We start from the raw sequence: 24,695 nt of genomic DNA, 5'->3' as shown, positions 1-24,695 counted from the left end.
TCCAGACCAAACCACCCCAAACCAGACGAGACACTAAATGCTAGTTCCTCTCCCACCCACACTCCCAACTCCCAGCTCCTCCACTGCATACAACAAACAATCTACGGCCGAGCACGGTTATCTTATTCGCCCGTTCGTTCCTTCGTTCATCGACTCGCTCGCCGTTCATCTTCTATCCCAACAGAAGTTATCTTTGGAATATGCTAGTCCCTTTCCTCAAGCTTACATCAAACAAGATAGATAAGGGGAGTGCAGAATTCGAAGGGAGCTTGATCTAGGCTTAGTCTAGGTGGATGGTATCGTAGCATATTCAATATCATCAGTGGGCTGTGAGTACATACACCTCCCCACACCATCCATCTCAATCACAATCACAACCCCACTTCAGTAAGTAATACGATATACGATACTTCGATCGAAATATAATACATATATTCCTTTCTACAGTAGCGATTTGGCATATGTCATATCTGACCCCCAGGGCCAAGTTCAACCGCTGCCCCAACTTGATATTTAACTATAACTGTCCATTTCTTGAGTACCCAGTCCTAGTCAGACTCTCAGACTCTGAGAGAAAAGTTCACTCAAGACGAAGATATGAAAAAGGAAACTAGCAGAATGCACACATATGCTATCGGGAGGCTGGACAAAACGAGCAGATCATAGAGGTGGGAGAGAGGAAAAGGCTTGACTAGAACTTTAATGAAAAGCAGTGAGAAGACCAACGCCCGCCGAATAGCGTTCCTAGAATTGTGTTTCAAGACAGCCAAGCGATGAAATGACGTCATATCACCAATCTCTCGCCAGGACCGAAGTGGGACTTGGTTGTCATGTGCTAGCCACCATCTCTTCCCGCAGCGCGCTCGGCTCAGGTGCTTTCTTGTGCCGACGCCCAAGCAGCGTAGCGTTGTCTAGGCTTAGTTCGAAGGCACCTTTATTTCGGACCTGACGCTTGGCGGCGGCAGCTACGGCCGCGGAATGCTGGCCGTACCCTCGCTCTTGCTGTCGCGGTGCAGCTGCAGGTGGATTAACTTGCTGTCGTGCTTGAGCCGCTGCCGAAAGCGTCGTGTTCCGCATCTTCTGCTCCATGGCCGTTACGTCGGCTCCTTGTGACTTCGGAAGCTTGGCTGGAGGATGTTGCTGAGAAGCGCCAAATGGTACCGACTCGGCGGAGAACTCGTCGTCGTCTTCATTCTCGTCGAGAGCGTTGAGAGAGTTCATGGCGTTGGCACCACGGTAGCCTTGCTTGAAATTCTTTCTCCTCTTACCCTCCTCCTCTTGCCGATGCACGGCGTATCCTACATCGAAAACTTCTCGTAGGTTGACCACGCCAGGAGATCGGAAGTCCTGGCGCTTCGCTCCGGGGGATTCGAGGTAGGCGAAATTGGCTTGAAGAGCATCGCCCTTGCCTTGAATGAACTCCTTCTGCCGTACATAGAGCGGAGTGGCAAGTGGTGGCGCATCAGCGGCGGCGTATGTAAGCTCTTCCACCTCACGGATCCAGGGATGGTTGAGGAATTGCTTAATGTCGTATCGCTTTTCGGGATCGACGGTGAGGAGGTGAGAAACAAGATCCTGGGCAGGCTTGGAAATGTCGTCCCACCATGGCGAAAGGAAGGTGTACTGGCCGCGAGCCACTTTTTCTGTAAGGGTTTGAATAGATTCGTCGTAAAATGGAGGGAAACCGCAGAGAAGAGTGTATAGGACACATCCAAGCGCCCACATGTCAACACTCTTCGAATAACGCTCGTCTTTAACAATCTCCGGGGCAGTATAACCCACGGTACCGCATGGCGTCATGGTCTGGCTGTCCCAGATGACTTTGGATAACCCGAAGTCGGCGATCTTGATGAGACCGATGCCACCTGCACCCTGTCCCCGGATGAACTCGCCCTCGTCAGCTTTATCCTCATCATCAGGACCCTTTGGCTTCGGGTTGCGGGTCGGAACGAAAGGGATCGGATAAAACAGAAGATTCTCGGGCTTGATGTCGCTGCAGAATGACGTCAGTTATCACGAGGCTTGGCAACGTCAAAAGCAAGAACACGAACCGATGGACGACACCCGCTTCCTCATGCAAGTACTCCAGGGCTTTCGCAACTTGAATGATTGTGTGTCTCGAAAGGTCTTCGCTAAAATACGTCAGGCGGACAATTTGATGGAAAAGTTCGCCTCCAGGACAAAGCTCCAGGACGATGTAGTAGTACTGGCGGGACTCGGAGAAGTCGAGTAGCTTGACAATGTTGGGATGATCGAGTTGTCGCATAATCTGAACCTCCTTGAGGATGTTGGCTCTCTGTGGGGCAATACGTCAGTCTGTGCCCGGTACGAGCAAGGAGTAGGTGCAGGCGAACGCGCCGGGGGTTGTGGGGCGTCCGCCGTGATTGAGTTATCGCACCTCCACTGTTTTTGGCGCTTTCTTAAAATCCGGGTGGATGTGTTTATCGCCCTATACCAGAGCCCTGTTGGCAACGTCCACATGACTGACCTTCAACACAACGCATACGGAGGGAGGAAGATGCAAGGAGAAGGGCAGAAGAGGGGGGGGGGGGGGGGGGGGGGCTTCCCACCAGGGCAATACTAACCTGATTCGAGTTCATCTCAAACTTGCGGACGACTTTAATAGCGGCTTCTCCATACTGGCCGGTATTATCCCTCGCGCGGTATACATTACTAAAGGCACCATCGCCCATCTTCTCGAGTAGCGTCCATCGCTCTAAACCGGGGTACTTGGGAAGCTTTCCCTTGCTCTCCCGCTCCTCTGCAACGATGAGTTCGAGTACTGTCGGATCGTAGTCTTTCCGGTCTGTCGTGCCTGCCTGCTTGTGTGCTTGTTTCTTGTGTTGGTCGCCGGCGGCCCGTGCCGCTGCGTCTACGGCCTGGGCGGCAACATTCCTATTGTCAATGACGGCGGCGGAATAGTCACCTTGAGGAGCACTGTGTTGTAAGGGCTTCTGATCCATGAAATTGGGGTCGCTAAGGGCATACTGGTGATCCGGCTGGCCGTGGTGGTGGTGTCGCTGGTGCTGTGCGTGGACGTTGGTCACGTTGGTAGTTGCCTCGCCATGAGGGGGGTTTGCGCGTGCTTGCTTGCCATGACGCAAGAAGTTCTTGAAGTTCTGTATCGCGGCCATGGTTCAGCTTTGTTGAGGCTTTGGCGGCGCGCAGAAATGAGAGGGGGAGGGGTGCTGTCGGAGGCTAGAACGAGGAATGGAAGGACGGCAAGCAACGTGCAAACAAAGGACAGCAGGCGTGGGTATTGTGAAGAGAAGGGAAGGAACAGAGGGAGGAGAGGAAAAGAGATCGTGCAGTGCTAAATGCAGGAATAATCATAAGCAGCTTGTCTGGACACAATTGGCTTGGCGCACGATGACGCACCTTCGCTCTCGCTGACCGGGTATGACGATAGATAATACGCCAATAGTATATCCACCATCAACCACCAAGCACAGGGCGGAGACACGCATCGCTCGCCGCGCGGGCCCAGTTCACGTGTGCTGCAGCACAAATCAAGTCGCAACTCACCTCAATCACAGGCATCTTTCTGCTTCCTCTGCGTTTCCGAAAGCTGGGCCACTGCATTAGCACCCAATCCTCACCAGAGAGAAAGTGCCCTTTGTCTGCCTCTTTCAGCGGTGTGCGTCTAGAAACCCGGTGGCTCGTACGGTATTGCTCCCCTGAGCTCTCTCAAGGGTCGGCTCAAATAGCTGTGGAACAATTTGCAGCTCTGCAGTCGATATCTGCCGTTTGGGCGCGATCCGTTCACTATGAGCCTCTGTTCCGGGGAAGGTGGGTCTGCTGCTATCTTCGATGACCCAAAGGCGGAGGAAACGCGGTCTCGATGCTCGTGAAGCGTGAAGCGAAGAAGGCGAGAGCAATCATAGACGTAAAAAGGCCCTGTCTTGAAACTATGAACGGCGCAAACATCGAAGATATTCGTCTTTCATCCGCCTTCGCCAACGCACGCCGGCCAACGACGGGCGGCACCTCCGGCAACGCTTTGCAAACGCCATGGGCTTCTTCTAAGCCTCATGGTCAGCTGTTCCAGGGTGTCTGGTGCTCGCTTGGGGACCACCGGCCAGACGCCATTGCGCCACGCAGAAGTGTTTTGTGCGCTGTCTTGGAAGTTGGCAGAAAATGACCCCAGAGACGCACTGTGGGTGCTGCTTGAGCAGGGCAGCACCCTGGCGGGATTTTTTGCGCGTGGCCCAGAAATTCATTGTCTCTTCATGCCCCTCCTTCCATCGACGCCTGAAGAGCAGCAGTGTTTTTGCATGTTTGAAGTGAGCTCATTTCACATCTTCAGGGTCCTCTTGGGCCGAAAGCGTGATTACGTCACTAGAGGTGGAGTAGGTTCGGTATGGATCTTTCGCCACCCTCGAACGGTGAAACAACAATGAATGCGTTGACACTTGCGGCGTATAAAGCCTTCCTATCACATCAGATTTTCTCTTTTCGCTTCACCTTCGAGCTAGACCTCACTAGAGACGCCCACGTGACGTTTCGCAGCCGCGGCAAGACTTTCAATCATGCTGACGAGGCGATTCTGCCATATTGGACTATTTCCTTGTGTTGTAAATGGGGCGCGGTTTTTAATACTGCTCCTGTCTGCGGCACCGAGAATGGCGCATTTCACGTGACTTTCTATTCCAACTTAGGGTAATTCACTCTCATTCTCTATTGCCCCAGTATTGTTTCGTTCTGTGATATCTGATTTCTAGGCCGAATTCTACTGGACTTCCCCTGGTCAAAGTTGTCTCGCCAGAGAAGATACGACCCCGAGAGATAAGGGCAAAGAACGATTCCCGACGGTGGGTCTGAAGGATCACAACCCCTTTGTTACTGGGCCTTTCTGTGGACGCCTTTTCAGAGCAGTAGCCGGGGGAGCTCTCCTTCTTGAACATGCCAAGCAGCGGTAGATCAAGTCAGTCAATTCTTCGAGAGGGGAGAGGAGATATCCTACTAGCATGGGGACTCTTTGCACTTGAGAACTATTGAAAAACTCGACTTGCTTCAGTGGATCTGCAGATTTTGAAAGGGTCCCTTTCCTGGCCGTCAAGTCTCCCCCAAGAACGCCACGGCCCATTTCGGGCTAGAACCATGACAACCATGTATCTTCACACACCTACCTGAGAATATTGAGTCATCGCTGATATGAGGTGTCCATCTAATAGGCTGGCTGATGAAGCCGTCGTAGAGAAACCTGCCTGTACACCTATTATGACCAACTAGCTTGCTTTAGATAGGATCGCCAATGTCTCCTCGACCAAGCTTCGACTATTTCACAAGCTTTCTCTTCATACAGAGTACAACGCAACATTAACTTTTTTGTAGTCATCGCACCTCCATTGTACGACTCGCCCTAGCTAGGGAGAGTTTTGAGATAGATCCCCTGTAGCTGAACTCGCCACTCTAATTCAGCAAAACTAGATCAATAAACGTCTTTAGAGCAGCTACCAAGTTGAGGAAGTTAACAAGGACTTTCCAGCTGGCAAGCAACTGGGCAGGAGCATCTTAGCTTGTTCCGCTTAAGTGCCAGCAAATTCGCTCCTTACTACAGCGAATTATTTTCACCAATCCAATACCACTCAACCACTCCCTCTAGCGAGGCTGACCGCCAACCATTCTCTCCGTGACATCGCCCTTTCGTTTACCACTTTCTCAGCAGAGCTAGGCAACTCCTTGCAAACACCTGATCGCTCTTTCCCTTCTGCGTTGCATCATTCCCTCAACGCTATCGCCAACATGAGCGTGGGTCCAATGTTCTCACACCTTAGGTTGAGCTAGTCGCATATCATGTCGGCCTTCCTAACCGCTCTGCTGGACTATTTAAGTTTGTAAATGATTTATAATCTCTACTTTCAACCGCTTGCATGCTTCCGCGGGTCCTTCGTACGGCTCCCGTCTCTTTCCTCCATGCGTTCTACTACGATATTTTTCTCCGTGGTATGTTCTTCAAGGAGATTGAGAAGATACATCAGAGATATAGCAAGCCTTTCCTTTCTAATACCTACACATCACTACATAATGTGGACCTGTTCTGTGTTGTATGCGCGAGACTCCGAACCTTTACTAACCCACCTTAGCCCAATATTCTGCATAAACCCGCTAGAAATCCATGTCAGCGACCCTCACTTCTACGGTGGGATATACGCCGAAAGCGCCCACAATCTAAGAACCGAAATAAGAACCCAAAGATGACTCTCGCCAATGGCCAGCCCTTACCCAAGGTAGGCTTGCCTCACCTCAAGCTTCACCAGCTCCGCTGCCAAATCTTAAGCAACTTCTTCCCAAAATAAAAAGTATTTCTCCTTGAATCGTTGGCATAAGGAAAGGTAGGCAAGCTGGTGGAGAGGTTGAAGGAGAAGTGCATCAAGTCGAGGACAGGCCTAGGGGAAGAAGTCGCCAGATGCACCTTTCCGTTTTGCGGATACGGAATACCCGCCTCTCACCACTAAAGTTGCCAATTATCAGAAGAGGGAGGACTTTCCGTATCTCACAGAGTCGTACGTTAAGCGCACCAAGGGCCGAACCAAACCTGCTAGACCATAAGCTTTGAATATCGCATCCCGGACGAGTTGCTAGTCGCGGATTACTATGTCGCTCTGTTGTCTCCTCTATATAGCGCAGGCTTGTTCGTTATGAGCGGACGGATGAGTCGCACAGGAAAGCATACGTGCATGTCGAGGATCGCAATTTCCGCATGCATAATTGCACCACTCCAGCTGGTGCTCTGCGCCTCCTGCTTTTTGGCTTCTGTCCGGACAGTAGGCCGAGCAGCACGACGGACCGGGCCATCACTGTCACACACAAAGAACTCGCTGATCTTCCGAAAGAAGTTAAGGGCGAAGCAGATATAGCTGAGGCGCCGTCTAGTCCTAGTTCCTTGGAGAAAAGTGTCCCCATCATTTACAGGTGGAAGCACCTACCAGCTCTGAAGCTTATGTCCGAGGACAAGACGGATTCTGAACAAGTAGAAAGAGCTGTGACAACTTAGTATATAGAGGAGAATAGCGCCTTCTCGTCAGTTGATGCGGTGGATATCGTAGTAGAGCGTCACAAGAAGATTAAGACCACGTTGCAACCGGACTCTAAAACGGGACTGTAACGAGCATGCTCAAAATGGAGTGGCTATGGATTACCGGTACGTTTTTTGTTGTGCAGTGAGCATAATAGACTTGGCATACAAAATGGGTCTGCTACTGAAAATGGCGTGAACTGTTTCCTTAGTTCTGCTGAGCTGCCCGAGCCGCCACAAGATTTTGTGATAATCCTCAGCAAAAATTCAGGAATAATATTCTACAGAAGTGGGGTGAAAATACCAGGACAGAATGAGTTGGAATGGCTGAATATATATGTTATGCAGCAGTGTGCCTTTTTGAGTTAATAATGACTTGTAGCTTTGCTGTCTCAATCTCCCCTGGAAGGGATCCTACAGAACACTCGACACCGTGTGAGCATATGTCATTGGCGGTCTGGAGTATCAATGATATGGCCTCTCTGGAAATCCTCCTGACGCACGAGGATGTAGTTTCAGCATAACCAACAGGTGCTACTGCCATGTTTCATATCACAGCACCGTAATTCTAGTCTTCTCGCGTTTTCAACATTTCTAAAATAATACTATAGCGGAAAAAGCCTCTTAACAAAGCAGTGGGTATCACACGACTGATAATTACCACATCCACTCGCATTTCTCCTACCCCCAATCCCCCCAAACTCCAGTAAACTCATACTCCCCTTTTCTTCCTATGCTTGCGTCCAGTTTACTCTCTCCTCTCAACTCCGCACCCACCCTAAACTCCCTTCAGCGGAAATGCTTAGGCATATAATCTTCCCCTCTCAAATGCGCCATACTCGAACTCGTACTCCCACGCTCCACATCCCTCTGCTCATCTTCATCAACAACTGTTTCCACAGCCACCGTTTTAACAATCCCATTCATGGGCACCTGGAAATTAATCCCACTATCACTTGAAGAATCACTTGCTGCATCGTCGATATTCCCCACTCCCCCACCACCAATCCTGCCTGTCCTGTCGCCGAGTTGGCCCTCACTACCTCCGCGATTGGCGGTGATTGTTGAGGTGAGCTGGAACGTTGCACCCTGTGCGCTATGGAATGTCGCCCTGTTTTTTGAGCCGGAGCTGAATTGGTTGGGGTTATTGGTATGTGTTTTAGAGGTGAGTTCGGTGCCCTTTGAGGGGTCGGATGAAGAATGCGGTTTATCGGTTCGATCTTGTCGACGCACAACTTTAGAGATTAGGTCGGCCATGCAGAGCTCGATGTTGAGTTTCACGATGTAGGCGAGAGAGTGGAATTGTGTGTACCTGCAACCGCACAGCGCGCCGTCAGCTCAGCTCGGTTTAGTTTGTGTTCCAACTCAGCTTAGCTAAGGGTTTCCGTTTTCTGGCTAAAGCTGGAGCTGGAGCTCTAGGAGTGGAAAGATTGGTCCAGTACAGAAAGACTGGGAGGACTGGACTTTCCAGGACTTACACAAGATCATTCGGCAAACTCATCATGCCGATTATGAGAGCATCCATGCATATACTAATAACAACAATCCCAGCATTAAACTTAAACAAGGCTTCATACTTCCTCAGTCCCCTCGTAATCAACCTGCAAAGAGAGAAGCACAAAGTCAGCACAGCATTTCAGAGTGGGAGTCTAGTACCTCGATGTTCTGTCCTAAAACGTACTGCAGCTATCTCAAACATCACCTGAGTGGCATCGCAGACACTTACAGTAAGTTTAAGACATGACATTGAGATTGTACCCGGGCCTTCATACCTACTCCTCACCAACCACAAAAAATAAACATTCAGTCCCAAATCTAGACCCAGATAAATCACCTTCTCAACCCTATCCCAAATCTCATTTATCTGAACCCAGGTTGGGGAGATTTCCAGACGTGCAGGAATCCAGATAACGTAGACGGAGATGTTGATGATGGCGACGGAAAGGAGCAGAGAGAGCTTTAGGAGCCGGGAACGATGGCGTGAGGTCATGACAAGGGCGACGCGGTTAGCGATTATTTGGAGGAGGCATTGCGTCTGGAAGGTCCAGAGAGTGACGATGGCGAAGAAGAGGCCGAAACTGAAGACAAAGTATTAGTCCATGTCTATTCCACGCCTCATCCTTCCTTCTCTTGTCCATCCTTTCCCACACAAGAAAAATCGCAAACGAAAACTAAATATCAAACTCAACTCACCTTCCCGGAATATCCCCCCGTAGAAACAACCATGCACTCACAGACCACGCCAAGCAAACTATAATTTCCATCCATATCATAAACAGATACAGACTAACAAGACTTCCAGTGCGTTTGTAAATCGATATTGTTTGTTTTCCGACTTTTGCCCCGGTGAGCACCAAGAAGCCTAACGTGAATCCAAAGCATATAGTTGGGACATCCATGGGGGATTCATGGGATATCATCTTGGCGGCAGTGGTGGTGGTGATGAGGGATCAATCAGTACTTGGCTAAGCCTTGGGAAAGAGAAGGATGGGTGGGCGAGGGAAGGAGAAATCTGTCGGGAGAGAGGACAAGAGATACTGCAACTAATGAACTTCAAGGCAGGAAGTCAAGGTCCATGGAACCTTCTATGTACTTAGCTTGCTTGACTAGACGTGATACGCATATGCTAAGATCGACCCTCAGCGTGTGTGGATCCGTGTAGTATCAGCCCGCGTCGAACAAGAGAACTGTGTTCGGGAGGGTGCATGAAACCATGTTGACTCGTGACATCGGGCCGAACTCCGTGTAGAGGGATTGCAAATCAGTGAATATGCCTTGGAAAAGACGAATATATCTTCTTTGTAAATATTAATAAGCCTCCCAAGCGATGGATGGCTGAGACTGTGAAAAGCTGCTGGAATACCAGTAGGGAAAGTTCAGTGCAACAGAAGGGGTTCCAATCTCAGTGCTGCTTCACCACATGTCTACCAGATCTAGGAACACTAAAGGCACTGAACAAGCCCTGTCATCGGTGCGACCGCCGTGAAGATCATCCCCCACGTGCTTTGCAAACTCCAATCCTATAGCTCAAAAGCAGTGGGGGGAACCTTTTCCTGACTCAATACCCTGAATTGTGGAAGCGCGACACGTGCGCGCCGTGATTCCGGCGGGTTAACTCGGGTTGATCATTCGGACCGATCGAGACTCCCTTTCGGCCCGCTGGATATGTTGGCGCGAACTTAGCATGAACGACATGGGCTCACTATCAAATTCTCCGATAGCGATTCAGGTTGGGTAGAACTGCATTGAGACCTACCAAACTATAAAAGAGTATTGAACGCTGAAGCTCGTCAACCTTTTACTGCGCGCTCGGGTCTCTGAGGAAATCCGGGGGGTTTTGTAAAATACTTCGATATTTTTGTCATCTTTGCACAAACTTCTGATATTTTTTGTTCATCCAGAGTTTGTTGCAGCTGAATTGAATTTCGAATGGAGGAAGATATCGCAAGCTTCGCAAGGAGTCTAAACACGTCCTTTCTGGTTAGCCTCGGCTCGGGGAAAGAGGTACCCGAATCAACGCAGATGCGAATCACTAGAATTGCAGCGATTCGAGGGATGCGGAAAGGGATTTGTTGTCTTGGCTGCGGCTAACAAGAAGGGGGATGCTGGCACCGGGCGAAGGTAACTTTGCCGGGGAGTGAGAAAGCCTAGGCTAACGTCGCAAAAACTGAAACCTAATGTTGGAAGATAAGAGAACAGACAAGTAATTCTGAAATAGCTTCTTGGCTTTTTAACCGTGTAGAGAGGTGAGATTGATTTCATTCGTGTGCCCTGGTCTAGCATTAGTAGATGACTTCACACCTCTCACACCCACACTCAAACCCCCAGTTGTTCATCAAGATAATCATCCTCTTCCCTCTGCTCAGCCTCCTCTCCTCACCACTCAGATATGTAATACTCAGCTCCTCGCCCGCCTCAATATCCCTTCCTGCCCTAAACTCCCACATCCTCCCAACCCTTATCTTCTCGAGGCTAGGCGCACAAGAATGATTGAAATACGATGCCGCAGGCCAACACCCATAGCCAAAGAACTCAGAGCCTTCGTCCTCGAGGGAGCGTATGCCAAAGGAGTTGTGAGAGTCACGCGCTGAGAGAATGAAGAGGGTTTCGGGGGTGACGAAGTCGAGGAGTGGCAAGGGAAGGACGGCAAGGAGGTGGAGATAGGAACGCGTGAAGGCTTGGAGGTCTGCGATGTTGTGGTAGGGCGTTGTGTCAGGGATGAGAGTCAAGACACGCTCCCAGTCACCTGGCTTGCTATACCTCCATAGAAGACCGCTAACGCAGAAACTCATCACGTCTGGCGAGATCGGACTTAGCAGTGCTCTCTGCAGCGCTTTACGATGCTGCTTTGTGACCTGTGCGGGTCTCTCGACTTTTGTCTCCTCAGTTACCTCCTCACTTATCCGATCTCCGTGTCTCGCGACCCGTATCAACGCCGCCTGTGCAGCAACTCCCTCCCATGCTTTTGTAATATCCTTTGGCTTCGGCCTCGGAAGATCTACATCCACCATCTCGCAATCCTCCCTACCTCTCTTCCTAACCAGATTCTCGACCGCAGTCCAAGCCTGCACTCCAATCTCCCCGACCTCCTCTCGCCACTTGTTCTGGCAGCCCTCGGAACAGAATGCAAAGCCAACCGCCGGATCGCTAATCTTCAAGTTGCGACCGTGTTCGTAGCCAAAGCATTGCGCGCAGACTTCTCGTCGGTATTCGCGAAGTAGTACCGAGAGTGTGAGATCGTCGGAGCAGAAGACAACTGTATCTGCGGGTATATCGTGAGTTGCGAATACAGCGCGGCCGCAATGTGGCGTTTGGCGGATTTCAAAGAGGGTGGATATTGGCGATCCTGGTGGGGCCTTAGGGGTCTGCATCTTTAGGTCGAGCGATGGATAGATTGAATCTGGCCGCAAAAGAAATATAAAGCAAGAGGCAGGGGCTTGTTCTTTCGAAATACTGGTTAAAACTTCGCGAATGCTAGCAATGCCGAGCAGCAACGACTTTCGAATAACGAATAGAAAAAGGATCTTATAGATAAGCCAAGGTCAAAGACTTCGTATGTCTCTGATACTCATACCAGAAGTAAAAGATCTTAGGAAATGGGCCATGGTGGTTGATTCTGTTGTTGTGAGTGTGTTCCTAAGAGATGGGGAAGCAGTGGAGGAGATAATGGAAGAGCAAGGTGGCATGGTGTTTTTCCATGGCTTGGGGGACAAGGGTGAGCGTCTGGACCCTCTCAAATGTCTGGAGATAACATTAGCGACGGCGATAAGATTTCACGGTGAAACCTTTAAACGGATATGTCAACGGTCAAAAGTTGGACTTCTATCTTTGTTGCAGAGCGTTGTTTGGGTCTTTCGAGAGGTTTATGATATTGAACACCTCCATTGTAAATTTGAGTATCGAATTTTTGGTGTCGTTCAGAGGGATGTGTACTCGGAGCCAAGACTGGATCGATGACAGATTAGGACATAATATTGGGCAGGCGGTGAGCAGAAGCGGCTAAAAATGTCGTGAGGCAGATTAGCAATTAGCTGAATGGTGCACGGTGGGATCTAAACGTTCCGATAGGCTGAAGTTGCCACGAACCGCATGGCACGATGAAGACATGAAGTCTGGTGGACGAAGACATGAGGTCGATTAGATATGCAAGCCAAGACTCCATCCCAACCTTTGGTGTGGGGGTACTTGCCTCGACATCAGCCTCATGTATTTTCTCAATTGCAAAACGAAAGTCTAGCCCCATTGTGGGATTATACTAACCGCGCACGTTATATTTTCGCAACCTTACTCTTTACGAACGAACCCTTGCCTTCAGCGTATATCACACCCCTCCCATCCTCAATCCAGCCTACCACCTCTATCCATCTCCCCACTTCCCGCACAATTCTTGCTCGACACAATAGAACAGCTGGCGTCTGTATCGCCTTCTTGTACTTGATGGTCAACTCCGCCGTCGCACTCGTGTTCGCGTGGACGTATGATATCAGTACGCCCATGACCTGATCAAGCAGCGTTGCAGTAACACCGCCATGAAGACGGTTGATGCCACCATCAAGGGCCTTGCCTAGAGATACTAGTAAAAGTGATTCCGGCTCATCGAGGTCGTCCTGAGTATCTAGCTCTTGCGACTCATCCTCTGTTAATCGTGGTTCCGACCCCTTGTCTCCGACCAATGCGTCACCTACGACTTGCGCATCCGCGGTGGTCCTCGACCTCCCTCGGCCAGGTCTAAACATCGAGAGAAATGCCCGGATAGCCCCGTCTGTGAACAGCGTGGTAGTGAAGAAGCTGTTGGACACACTGACGTCGTGAGGTGACATCCGGCGCTTCATAATCTTCGTTATCGATGGGTCGGAGAGAAGAGTTTGGCACCACTCATGGCGTGTAAAGTCTTCGAGATGCTCAATCGGATATGATGGGGACGCATTGGAGGAGGACATTGTGGAGAGCGGGGTACCTAGATAGAGTCGCGAGCACAAATGAAGTCGTTGAAGGTTGACGATGGAGAGAGGTAAATTGGAGAGGCATCATTGAAGCCTATGATTAGTGTGCGGCAGGGTTAGCGTATAGGTCTAAGATTGAAAACGATGAGTCCTCTTTTGCGAGGCTGGTTATGCGGAGAATCTTCCGAGGTTGTGGAGATGTCTGTCTTATCAAGCGAAAGCCTCGGTAGGATTACATCACGTGATTGCTCGTAATACTCCAAATATACCCGGAGTGCTCTAACATTCTTTTCGGCCTCAAGGGCAAATTATCAGAGTTATGATAGTGACAAGGGAAAATTCTTTGACTTGGTGCCTACGTCAAAGCATCTCCCTTCACAAAACCAACCCCTCATCAGACTTTCAAGAAGAATTTCCCAACTACTAGTGCGCTCCTCGGTTCTCTTCTTTCTCTTCATCTATCTCATTCGCATTGATTTCAGACTCGCGATGCGAGCTAATGGCTTTCCCCAACACTATTTCTCTTCGTCATAGAGACCCTTCAATCCTACTCTGTCCCCCACCCAATCTTGAACGGCTTCCTCGCAAGATTGTCCATGTCTAACCCGCTGTTCAAGCTCCATCACAGCGATGAGATAAATTGAGACAAATTGAGGCCATAAATGGTGCACAAATGTCTGCGCTCTTGCCGGTAGGAGAAGAGACTCTGAACGTTCCCACTTTCTATCTTAATATTATCCTCTGCCATCGACTTTCATCAACGTCGGCTTCATATTGTCTCCATACGACCTCCATTGGCCATTTGTGGCGTCATGTTCTCTCGGGGCATCGGGACTGCTTCCGTTGACATACAAACGAAATACCTGGTTAGGATTGGTTTCTCTTCATCTATAGTCTGCACAGCGTGTCATCTTTCGACCAAATTAAGCCTCAGTGTTGAACGTTTCCCCGCGACACTTTCACTGCTACGTACATAGAGGGCAAGTTTTCTGTTATGATGAATTTCGCATACGTCATATTACACAGCATACTGGCTTATTTTGTGCTTGCTAAAGCTTCGCGGACCGTACCTCAAACCACTAACTTCGCTAAATGTTACAAATTCCTGCATGCATTTCCCACGCGCTCACAGTACTACCCCGATTTTGCGCTTGATGACTAGCAGGTGAGCTTTCCAGGTGCTTGTAGAAAGTGGTTCCACAAACAACATCCCTCCGCGCAGCGAGTATACCGGTACCAGTGCGACAGGCAACTTGTAGCCATCCGGTCTTTTATTCACCCAATCAATGAAATAGACCAGCGAGCATTGCTACGCGTCGCGCGCCAGCACTGCCGACAGCCAGTTCACTCGCGTAGGGTTGAACAACACCTCCTCCCTAAGACCGAACAAAGCGTTTAAGAGCGCTGGAGATGACTTTGAGTCTGCCAGATTGGAGCTTTATCGGAAGCTCTCCTTGCTTCCTTCACAACGCCCGTTGATCCCCACGTGGCCCTTAAAGTCCACCTAGCCTCGCCCAAACCGCTTCTTTTCCAACTCTATCAAGGCTCACTCAGCTATAGATACAGGATAACCCTCACCCTCCACAAAACCGGAATTCTCAACCACCATGTGTCAGGAAACCTGGTACTACTGGCCCCGATGTGGCCACTCACACATCGACTACGGCAAATTCTGCACCGGCCTTTCAAAAGAGCTGAACCGCATTTACGACCCCCGCGAACTCCAGCGCCCGGGAATCCCATTCCAGCAGAAATGCTCTCCACCCCAAATCCACTATATCCCTGGCGTTTGCGGGAATTGCTCTGCACGTCAGTACGGTTATATATGGACGGGATATGCGGGCGGGTCTCCTAGGTATTCCTGAAGGATAGTGAGGAGCGTAATTGATGACCCTGGCGGGAGCTTCTTCGCTTACTACAGGACTTGTAGGACTTTTTGTTCTTGTTGCACCCCGAGTGTCTTGCCTTTATGGATCGCTTGGCTAGGCCTTGAGGCGATAGACTGTTCAACATGGCATTTACTTTCTCTTTATGTCTTTCTTGTCGCCGGCTGTTGCCTCTCGTGTGCTTCACTTCATGACATCGGTGTCAGCGTTTCACTTCAAAGGCCGGTCTACTGTTACCGCTGTACATGGCGTTTAGTGGAGAAGAGAAGCCTTTTCAATATCGCGATCTCTCGCACACTAATAATACTACTATACCTATTATATATCTCGCGCGAGCTCACCAGCTATTCTTCATGGGACTAGGAGAATGCCATCTTAGACTCACCTTCTACAAGCTTCAGTCGACGGTACCATTTGAACTTTTCTGCAATATTATCATCTATGATGAGCAGCCAATCCATCTTCCGCAATCCTACCCTAATTAGTAGATGGCATTGAATCAGGCGAGCTATGGGCCGATCTCTCCAAAGAGCCAATCTATTAAATCAAGACCAGTCGCACCTGTAATTCTAAGCCAATACTCCTTCCAAGGCACACACGACCTTCAGTCGCATTCAATCCCACAACTCTGCGCTTCCTTCACAGCCTCTGTTTTCCAACTATACGGCTCATCTACACTAGCGGCTTGTTTGTTTGTGCGGTGCAAGCGCGTCCCCGTGCGAAAATACATATCCTCGCGTGCCACGCCATCAACCCACTTACCTTCATCATCGCTACCTATCTGTACTATCATTTTATGCGCGGTGGGGAACCAGGAGCTCCGGACGAACCAATCCTCGCCGTCTGTAAACGCACTCGCTTGTCGCGGCCCGTTCGTGTCACCATATCAAACACTCCGCTGATGAAACTATCCTGCATGCGTACGTTGAGCGATCTAATAGGAGTCTCATGTCTGGTGTCTGATATTGTAGGTGTTGGATGGATGGAAGGAGGTATATATGAGTGGTAGTGCGAGGGTCTCGGGTGTTTGAGGGGGCTGTGCTAGCGAAGACTGGCTGGTGAGTTGTTCGAGATATACTTTCTAAAGGTTGGTTGTGGACCGAGAGGATTTATGGAGAGAGCGTTAACCACTCTCTCTTATAAAACAGACAGAATTTTTGGGTAGGTGATGTCAGGGAATACGGCTGCTATGCCTAAACACTAAACTTAGGATTTGAACCTCGGAGTCCAGGTCAAAGAGTCTTGAACTTGTTCTCGCAGGAGCTTTGAAGCCAGGCCGCTGCACTGTAAATTAAACCTAATAGCTAGCGATGCGGCAACTAATCGTTGGGACGCAAGATGCAAAAAGTGCTTAGGGGGAACCAATATTCTGACGTCTCTGTGGGGAGAAAAAGGGGTGGAGGTTAGTTTTCGCGGTTAGAGCCTCCTGGTAGGTTCAGCGGTGTCAGGCAAGAGACCTGAAATGAGGAAATGGCACTTGAAATAAAGCCGGGTGGGTGGTGATGAATTATAAGTACCCTGCGTCACAGGAGGTAAGAATAAGGCCCTAGGGAAGATATTGCATGCTAGCAATTCTAAGGGGAGAAGGATTGCCAGTGACAATAATATCGGAATTTTAGGACAGTATTTGATATTAAGAAAGCGCTTGAACAGGTTCCATCAAGAAGCTCAAGAGAAATAATAATCGCTATTGTTGGGCTTTAAGGAGCGATAGCACCTCATCGACTTAACATAAGAGTTCAGTGAATTCACATGAATAAGTCCATGCATGCACTGGAGGCTCTTTACCTGTCGCCACATGAAACCCCGCACTCTGTGAGTCCAGCAGCGCACATGCATACATGCACATCCCAGACGCAGCAGAACAACAAACTCCGAAAAATACAGCTTAAACATGTAACGAAACAGCAGTACAGAACCTTCAGAACTAGAAGAATAAGGCTATTCCAGACAGAAATAAAGGAAAGACAACAACCCCAACTCCAACCCCCAAACTCACGCCAAGAACCACACAGAAATCCACAAACCGAATGAACTACCTGGCGGCAAAGGGACGTTGAAGTAGTTATGAGAATTCAAGTGCTTGTCCCGTCTATGGTAATGCTCAAGACAGAGGAGGTTGGAATCATGGTCTTCTGTGCCTGTGCGATTTGCTTCTTAAGCATAGCGTTTTGCAATGTGAACCGGACGTCCATGTTTGCTGCATCACGCGGCCAGAAGTGGGTTTTAATGAAGGCGCTGTGGATGGTTAGCCTCAATTTCCTTCAAAGTGGTACTAAACTGACAAAACAGAAGGATAAAACATGAATAGCAATAGAGGTTACAAAAGAAAATAGATAAAAGAGTGGAGAGGTAATGGAGAACCTACATAAGCCTCCCCTCCATCTCCATCTCCCTACCTTCGCCCTGTCCCACCTTCCCCACAATAAACTCCCCAATCCTGTGCATCCTCCCCTCAACAACCTCTTCATAGCTCTTCACCTGAAACACAAAGTCACTCGGTGGCATCATTTCCCTCGTCGTCCTCCGTAGTAGGTCCAAATCCTGCCAAATAGGCTCGAGAATACTCGCGGCTTCGTGATCGAAGGTGTTTGCATCAACTTTAACGCTGGGGTGGCGGGAAGGGGGTTGGTACAGGCAATAGGGGTAAGGAAGGGAAAGACGAAGGTGGGATTCTGCATCAGACATATCGGGTTTGGTGCAGAGTGAGGGGGAGGAGGAGAGGGGAGGAGAGACGACGTTCTCTTCCCTGCTCTCTTCGTCTAAGGAGATTCTCTCGGGGTGTGTTGAGAGCGTGGAGAGGGAGTTGTAAGAATTGTTATTGTTGGTCAAAGTGCTTTCGCTCAAATGCATTGAGGGGGTGTTATCATAGCAGTTGCTGTTTTCTACGTTGGAGGCGCTGGGAGCGGCGGTGGTGTTTCCCGGTTCAGGGCCCGGGAAGATATTCATATCATTATCTTCTTGGTTTAAGCCGGAATGAGAGTTTCTGTAGGCGTAGTGAGGAACCGTGTGCTGGTCAATTGTACCTCTGGATGGTGATGTTAGCAATGTGCCTCAAGAGGGATGTTTCACTGCCAATGAACTGGGTTTCTCTGACCCTACGCAACATGCTCAAGGAAGGAGATTCACAACTTACGAGTAATAGCCTCTTAAGAAAGACATGTTGATATAGAGTTTCAAAGACTAGAAAGAGCAACAGGGCTTGAAGAACAAGAGAATTCAGTGCATAAATGCGCAGTGTGGTGTGGTGAGAATCTGTGAGATATCCCACCACTATATCCACTTGAACTTTTGCAAAACAAAGCAAACACAGGGCAACGTGAGAGCTTTTATTCTGTGCGGGGTCTGGGATTATGTCACGTTCCATTTCCGCGCGTGTGTGCGTGTGTTCCTGCACAGATGGGCGTGGGTACCAGTTGGGACAGCGACTAGTGCTGGAGTCAAGATGGGAATACTCAGAAGGAGGGGTTGGGATTGGCTATATTCTGCCCAACAACTGCGTCTAGCTGCTGTCCTCCCGATTAGGTTATTCTTATTCCATTATTGTGAGAGGTTAAGCATGGTCCGTCGATGTACACGGTATTTACTAGCTAGAGTCCTAGAGAACAGGCATTCCTCACCTTCTCGTTCCAAAAGCGGCAATCGTTGCCGTGGGACTTGAGGGTATGATACATAAGTATACACAGCTTCTCTACAGGTGGTGTCATAACGTGAAGGTGAACCTTGGAACGCGCCTCAGCTTCCCAACGCGTATCACCACAAACCCCCGTTCCAATGTCACCTCCCTTCTTTCCAACCAACTGGTATCAGCGCAGCGGCAACTTGCGAGACACCCCGTTCAGTCGCCAGGAGGTTGAACTGCGCCGCAGCATTCCTAGTATCCTGAATATCGATCCGAATGCCGAGATCACTTAAATATGTCCGCACCGAGGGCGAAATGGGAGCCACCTGAGGGCCGGTCCCAATGATCAAAAGGTCTATAAACTGCGATTAGTGGGTGCGGGACCCACGTTTGTGATGTTCGGGGTGAAGCCATACCAGGTTTCGGCCACACCAACTCCAGCACACCCCACGCACCATTCTGCACCTCCCACTGCCCCTTCGCGTTTTTTAGCTTCTCGTCGCTTGACCAGGGCCGCCATCGAAATGCCTCGCCGCCAACGAGAAGTATGCCGCTCCCGCTTACCCGCATCTGATTGTTGAGCGCGAAGCCGTCGTTAGTACATGCATCAATTGCCGTCGCAGGCGCAGCTGTGTTGCGCAGGATGTCTAGGGCGCCGAAGTCGGTTTGGGTGTCCTCGTTACTCTTCGGACCGCGGTCGCGGGACTTCGGGGGGCTGGATGCTTGGACACGGACTTGCGAGGCGTGTAGACATCGGAAACGTAGCACTTGTGGTGAATGCCGTAATGGCTGGCGGAGAATTGGCCGTGGCGAGCTTTGGAGGCTGCTTCTCTGGTAGTGGGCAGAAGTGGGGCTCAAGAGTCGGAAAAGAGATCGCGTGAATGGAAACATGGCTTTCTCCATGGCGGAAGTGGGTAAGTAATTGGAATTTGAGTTTAATCGTGGGATACGTTCGACAAGGAAGTATTCGCGAAGGGCTTGGGGTTGCATAAGTTAGATTGCCGTCATTGAAATCCATAGGAGCTTGGGCCACAGTGCAGATCACCTGTACGATTGAGGGCGGCTCGGGCTAACTTTGAGTGCAGACAGTCGGCAAGTCTCACCACTCTGGGCGTGGGCTCGACACCATTTCCTCAACACCTGCAAAGGTTATATGGCAGCTGCCATATTTCTGATTATTAAGGGAGAGAGAGGATATTAATTCGTTAGTCTCTGTCTATCTCTGTCCAGAGTGATCTTGCTTAGCCCTCTCACTCATCTTCATCACTGTCTGGATCAAAGGCCAACGGCAGCATCGATGCGCTCAGCGTCTCCTCTCTGAACCCTCCCCTCAGGACCACCGCTGGGCTCACGGACCGCTGGAGACCAGCTCCAGCTGCAGGTGTTGATTTGAATGACTCCGTCAGCAATGATGCTCTAGCCGCCACCTTTACCGCTACCTTCTTGAATGCAATAGGCTCTGGTTCCAATCCAAGGCTGGATACCGAGCTCTCCGTCGACCATGAACTCCTGGAGTTGGATCGGCTTCGTCGGGGGCTGCGTCGGCAGTTTCGTTGGTTGTCTGGTCGTCCGCAAGGCACTTGGTCTGGTTTCTCAACGCCCAAGTAGTCGAACCATTCGGCTATGGGCGGATTGTAGCCTGGAGTAGTGCCCCTTGGAGCCCACAGGACCGAGGTCTTCATTTCATCGACCGGTTTGCTCCTACTGTCGCCGGGGGAGAATCGAGACCAGCTGGAAGCCATTACGGCCTGGCATCCTGGCGGTGGTGGACGGGTTCTAGCCCATGGCGCGATGAGTGCTCGCATGGCTGCATTGTGCCCTGGGGAGGGGTGTTGCTTTGATTCTGTCCCCTTGGAGACTGGGGGCCAAGTGGAAGGGTATGGGGTGCTGAGGTCTTCCATGAATGGTGGGAGTGATGAGAGTGAGGCGCCGAAGCAAGGGGACGACATCCTAAGCTAGGCTCGGGGGGACGGGTTAAACGCGCAGAACGAGGTGGAAACAACGAGTTTGCCGTCGACTGTGTGCAGGATGCAGAGTAGGACGGTGTAGGAAAGGAAAAGAAGCCCTGCCACGAAAGTCCTCGATTAGGTGTGGTATATTCTCCTCCGTCGTGAATCCTATTGAACAATGACTTTCAGTCGTTTTCTATTTTCATCGTTCCTTTATTTTCCTTCATTCAGACAATGAATGTGGTTTCGGTGAAAGTACACCGCCGAGAGCAGTGAAAGCGCAACGACAAAGAATCTCCACAGGACTGACAAAAGTGCTGCACCAGAGATTAAGACAAATTTAGCACTCACTAAACTCCTGGCTCACGGGCACTGGTATGAATATCTAGGTATATGCGGGGGCTTCGTTAGGTCTGTGAATGCTTGCTCGCAGGGAGTGGACGACAGTGCATTACAAACGAATACGTTTGTCCGCTGTCATGCCAACCATCAGCAGGCTTCATTATTTAGTATATGGGAAAGCTGACTTTCAAAAAATAGCGCAGCTGCTAGATGATGCACGCAATGACTGACAAGTTTTTGGACGAAAAGCTTCACCTTGCACTCCTCATCCTAATTTTTCACTCACAAAATAGCCTACAGATGTTGTCTTTGTGCACATTTTACGGTTTTCCCTCGCCACTTCTTTGGGGTCCGGACGAAGTCGGATTGGAAAGTTCTTTCCAATCCGGATGCTCTCATGTTCACTTTCCGGATCGGAGATGCGAGGCGTCTAGGGGGAAACGATTGCGTAGTCCGAGTATGCAGCATTCGATCGCTTCATCTTCACATTTTCATCATTGCCCATTCTCTACACACTCGCTCGTCAGCCGCAAGCATTTTATAGGTGCATCTATCACTTACGATACTTGCCTACCCCCATGGCTCCTTGTCGAGGGCGGCGCCCCCGGCGGCGTGGGCAGTCATGGAAAACCCACACGCCCGCTGAGGTGAGAGAGATTATGAAAGCGTACCCGAGCTTGAAGTATCCCGAGCTGCAAGATGAACGGATGTGGGCCCGTCCCCAGGTCAGTGACCAAACCACCAGCCACGTAACAGATGCTGCAACTCTCCTCTCAGCACAAGGCCTTCCCATTCATGAGCCTCCCCCCTGAGCTCCGACTCAAAGTCTACCGCCACCATCTTCTCTCTTCCTCCCCCATCGAACTCTGGCCACACGTCAAAAACAATACAATGTATTCCGCAAACTGGCGCCGAGCAAACAGTCTCCACGCCTATATGTGGCTGAACCACAAGCTCGGCCTGCTCCGCGTATCCTCCATCATCCACTTAGAAGCCTCGCAGGTCTTCTACGGTGAAAACGAATTCCGCTTCACCGGCATCAATGGCTGGATGGTATGTTCCTTATACCTCAACACTATTGGCCCGCAGCACTTCCGATTCTTGCGGCACATCACACTCCACGTTCCCTTCCCTGGCACCGATTATCTTGCAATGCCCACATTTGCGAATCACACTTTGGCAGAGAAAATATGCCTCTTGCGCCCGCACCAACACGTCAATTTCGGTGAACGGATGAGGAAGTACGGGTTCTTGATACCCCAGGACTGGTCATATGACTGGTCTATTTCCAATGTAGTCGAACTCTTGTCCAGGGCGGACCTCCAGACCTTCAGACTCGTGTTACCGCCAACGTACCACATTCACCACGACTCCTCGCTCACATGGTATTGGGATAAACTCAAACTGTTAAAAGACGCTGTCGACACCTACAGAGCTTCCCAGGCTAAGTCCCCTCTCGATATCCGCTTCGCGTTTCTGAAGATCAGGGATGGGGAGCAGGAGCCGTCGTTTGATATGCTGGATTTCATCCTGGGGCCGAGGTTTGAGAGACCGTGGTTAAGAAGGTATACAGGGGAGTGCAGGCAGATGATTGAGAGGGTGAGGAGGGCGGATTGGATTGCGAAGGTGGAGTATGGGGTGCATGATAAGGCTGGGATTTATGGGCTTATGGATAGGGAGTCTTGTTTGAAGGTTACGGGGCCAGGGGCGCTTAAGAAGGAGGGGTTGGATGAGGACGATTGGTAGATTTCGGGGTTCTTAGGATGAGGAGAGGTGTAGGAAGAGAGGCATCGGGGGGGGTTATGTTATGGGGTTTGCTACCGTTGTACTGGAATAGAATGTGAGAGTGTGTCTTCAAGCCTTATCCATTTATACGGACCACGTATACGCGTTTCAGGGTGGTGTCACTCACTACCCCATCATACTATTCCGCCTTATTAAACGCTGAAGCCTTCAACTTGTGCTTCTCTTCATAATCTCACCTGCCACATACTTTGGTAATCAGGAGAGCATTTTTCCCTCAGAGTGGAAAAGACAATTGTTTTCCGACCAATAGTTTCCTTAGCATCGACCTAAAAGCTAAGAAGATATCTAAATTCACGCTCGCTATTATTAGGGTAGCCTATCTCTGTGTTGGCTAGCATGTCCTTACCAGTATTAGCGATATTCCAAGCCCTCTTACTTTAATTTCTTTGAGATAACGTTATCTTATTTGTAACTGCGACCTACGCGTTTGTCCGAGTAAGAAATCTCTTAAACTTACATTAGAAGCGAACAACGGTGGCTAGTGCTAAACGCAATATAGTGTCAGCCTCCTCTTTCAGAACCTTTCTAAATTAATGAAACTCTTAATGAAATCACCACCGGCTGCACCCAGATTCTCCAATAGTCCACCATATCTTGATCCTTCAGCTGGGCGCCTCCTACCAGGCATTGTCGATCGACCTGTGACGAGTCCTGCTACAAAACCTAACAAACACTTTAGCTATAAGCATTAGGTATAGAGAGAGATTCGCTATAGCTAATTAAAAACCCTTGGAATGAACTATTCGTCGGCATGGCATTATAGAAGTCGTAGTGATGTTATCATTAATCGAGAAAGTTACAGGCAAGTCGTAGTAGCCACTTCAAAGCGGCGAAGTCATCGCTGCCTGTCAAGCAAGTTCTGGATTCCCCGTGTCTACTAGAATATCTGTGACAAGGCAATTAGGCACGTGAAAGAGCGTAGCATAAATTCACTTTGCGGTATCGTCAATTCATGTCCGTTGTTGTAATTCGATCTATTGCGGCGTGGAATATAGACCTCCTCCTGGTCTGCATTCACAGTCGCCGTGTTCCATATCAATTCATTAAGAAAACTGTGATTCAGTAGTGTTGAAGATTTGTACCGCGTGAGCATTTTCGACCCAAATTGAGTGATAGGTGATACGACGGACACGGTTTAACTCCAGGCTTGTGCCATCTAAAAATAGCACCCTTTGGGTTACCTCAGCTAGCCAAGTGAGGCTCTCAGATCTGTTGTTTGAATTAAACCTTAAGAGTGCATTGATTGTGCTTCTAGAGCCTGTGTTTCAATATGTCATTATGGATAAGATCGAGCATGTTAATCAAACCGCCAGCATGATCAACCACGTATGCTTTGAAAGCGCTATCATTTCCTAAATCGGAAAACTCATCCGCTGTGTAGCTAAAAGAGTATCCGACCCATCTTGGGTCACCAACGACTCACGTGTTCCAACTGCTGCTAGGCCATACCAGTCACCAGAAGGCCCAAACCCCACTAGAAATGAAGCGAAACTGTACCATAGTATCTCAACAGGCCTCTTGTTAAAACTCTAGAGTATTTCGACTAGCCATTATTGCAATCTCAAGCTTCCCTCCCCCCTAATTTCGAGCTGAATTGCTATATTTCTTGAACTACTTGGTAGATTGTCT

General features: G+C 49.7%; 10 protein-coding genes across 10 annotated transcripts; 3 read left to right on the top strand and 7 right to left on the bottom strand.

Moving 5' to 3' along the window:
• Window positions 1–410: 410 nt before the first annotated feature.
• BDR25DRAFT_304656 (Pkinase-domain-containing protein) lies at window positions 411–3,302 on the bottom strand. The gene is made up of 4 exons (XM_033690258.1): window positions 2,586–3,302; window positions 2,399–2,449; window positions 2,052–2,296; window positions 411–1,993 (listed from the first exon to the last, which is right to left on the bottom strand). Exons 1-4 carry the CDS (start codon window positions 3,132–3,134, stop codon window positions 829–831), a joined length of 2,010 nt encoding a protein of 669 aa, XP_033545999.1. The 5' UTR covers window positions 3,135–3,302; the 3' UTR covers window positions 411–828.
• A 465-nt stretch (window positions 3,303–3,767) lies between these two features.
• Window positions 3,768–5,096, top strand: BDR25DRAFT_315611 (uncharacterized protein; the record flags this gene model as incomplete). The annotated part of the gene is made up of 5 exons (XM_033691537.1): window positions 3,768–3,789; window positions 3,822–4,110; window positions 4,354–4,659; window positions 4,722–4,811; window positions 5,018–5,096. 5 exons carry the CDS (start codon window positions 3,768–3,770, stop codon window positions 5,094–5,096), a joined length of 786 nt encoding a protein of 261 aa, XP_033545998.1.
• Window positions 5,097–5,873: 777 nt separating this feature from the next.
• Window positions 5,874–7,542, top strand: BDR25DRAFT_356934 (uncharacterized protein; the record flags this gene model as incomplete). Its single annotated transcript, XM_033695731.1, has 8 exons — window positions 5,874–6,029; window positions 6,087–6,230; window positions 6,394–6,510; window positions 6,546–6,610; window positions 6,667–6,985; window positions 7,053–7,144; window positions 7,177–7,368; window positions 7,428–7,542. The coding sequence occupies 8 exons, from the start codon at window positions 5,874–5,876 to the stop codon at window positions 7,540–7,542; spliced, it is 1,200 nt and encodes a 399-aa protein (XP_033545997.1).
• A 703-nt stretch (window positions 7,543–8,245) lies between these two features.
• Window positions 8,246–9,414, bottom strand: BDR25DRAFT_194695 (uncharacterized protein; the record flags this gene model as incomplete). The annotated part of the gene is made up of 4 exons (XM_033684318.1): window positions 8,246–8,330; window positions 8,497–8,619; window positions 8,791–9,096; window positions 9,212–9,414. Coding segments are annotated over 4 exons (717 nt in total), but the record flags the coding sequence as incomplete, so codon positions are not given.
• Window positions 9,415–10,744: 1,330 nt separating this feature from the next.
• Window positions 10,745–12,123, bottom strand: BDR25DRAFT_372343 (SET domain-containing protein; the record flags this gene model as incomplete). The annotated part of the gene is made up of 2 exons (XM_033697222.1): window positions 10,745–11,954; window positions 12,093–12,123. 2 exons carry the CDS (start codon window positions 12,121–12,123, stop codon window positions 10,801–10,803), a joined length of 1,185 nt encoding a protein of 394 aa, XP_033545995.1. The 3' UTR covers window positions 10,745–10,800.
• A 562-nt stretch (window positions 12,124–12,685) lies between these two features.
• BDR25DRAFT_304655 (uncharacterized protein) lies at window positions 12,686–13,621 on the bottom strand. The gene has a single exon (XM_033690257.1). The coding sequence runs from the start codon at window positions 13,456–13,458 to the stop codon at window positions 12,787–12,789; it is 672 nt and encodes a 223-aa protein (XP_033545994.1). The 5' UTR covers window positions 13,459–13,621; the 3' UTR covers window positions 12,686–12,786.
• Window positions 13,622–17,711: 4,090 nt separating this feature from the next.
• On the bottom strand, window positions 17,712–18,509 carry BDR25DRAFT_315607 (uncharacterized protein; the record flags this gene model as incomplete). Its single annotated transcript, XM_033691536.1, has 2 exons — window positions 17,712–18,375; window positions 18,484–18,509. The coding sequence occupies 2 exons, from the start codon at window positions 18,507–18,509 to the stop codon at window positions 17,712–17,714; spliced, it is 690 nt and encodes a 229-aa protein (XP_033545993.1).
• Window positions 18,510–19,124: 615 nt separating this feature from the next.
• On the bottom strand, window positions 19,125–19,860 carry BDR25DRAFT_229817 (uncharacterized protein; the record flags this gene model as incomplete). Its single annotated transcript, XM_033685319.1, has 2 exons — window positions 19,125–19,324; window positions 19,386–19,860. The coding sequence occupies 2 exons, from the start codon at window positions 19,858–19,860 to the stop codon at window positions 19,125–19,127; spliced, it is 675 nt and encodes a 224-aa protein (XP_033545992.1).
• Window positions 19,861–20,219: 359 nt separating this feature from the next.
• Window positions 20,220–20,870, bottom strand: BDR25DRAFT_315605 (uncharacterized protein; the record flags this gene model as incomplete). The annotated part of the gene is made up of 1 exon (XM_033691535.1): window positions 20,220–20,870. The coding sequence occupies one exon, from the start codon at window positions 20,868–20,870 to the stop codon at window positions 20,220–20,222; it is 651 nt and encodes a 216-aa protein (XP_033545991.1).
• A 612-nt stretch (window positions 20,871–21,482) lies between these two features.
• BDR25DRAFT_356932 (uncharacterized protein) lies at window positions 21,483–24,676 on the top strand (the record flags this gene model as incomplete). The annotated part of the gene is made up of 15 exons (XM_033695730.1): window positions 21,483–21,659; window positions 21,713–21,985; window positions 22,038–23,002; window positions 23,040–23,059; window positions 23,098–23,158; window positions 23,211–23,285; window positions 23,317–23,377; window positions 23,422–23,462; window positions 23,503–23,540; window positions 23,638–23,707; window positions 23,830–23,938; window positions 23,989–24,120; window positions 24,183–24,392; window positions 24,448–24,567; window positions 24,614–24,676. 15 exons carry the CDS (start codon window positions 21,483–21,485, stop codon window positions 24,674–24,676), a joined length of 2,415 nt encoding a protein of 804 aa, XP_033545990.1.
• Window positions 24,677–24,695: the final 19 nt, after the last annotated feature.

Source organism: Lindgomyces ingoldianus (genome assembly GCF_010093535.1).
Source record: "Lindgomyces ingoldianus strain ATCC 200398 unplaced genomic scaffold BDR25scaffold_22, whole genome shotgun sequence".
Classification (NCBI taxonomy): domain Eukaryota; kingdom Fungi; phylum Ascomycota; class Dothideomycetes; order Pleosporales; family Lindgomycetaceae; genus Lindgomyces; species Lindgomyces ingoldianus.
This window is presented reverse-complemented; position numbering and strand designations above follow the sequence as displayed.

What these genes read in the sequence shown, in the direction of transcription:
- BDR25DRAFT_304656 (XM_033690258.1), bottom strand. Translation starts at nt 3,134, where the DNA reads ATGGCCGCGATACAGAACTTCAAGAACTTCTTGCGTCATGGCAAGCAA. An exon ending in AAGCGCCAAAAACAGTGGAG is followed by an intron (nt 2,297 to 2,398) that starts GTGCGATAACTC and finishes ATTGCCCCACAG; the next exon opens with AGAGCCAACATCCTCAAGGA. An exon ending in GAAGCGGGTGTCGTCCATCG is followed by an intron (nt 1,994 to 2,051) that starts GTTCGTGTTCTT and finishes GTCATTCTGCAG; the next exon opens with CGACATCAAGCCCGAGAATC.
- BDR25DRAFT_304655 (XM_033690257.1), bottom strand. Translation starts at nt 13,458, where the DNA reads ATGTCCTCCTCCAATGCGTCCCCATCATATCCGATTGAGCATCTCGAA.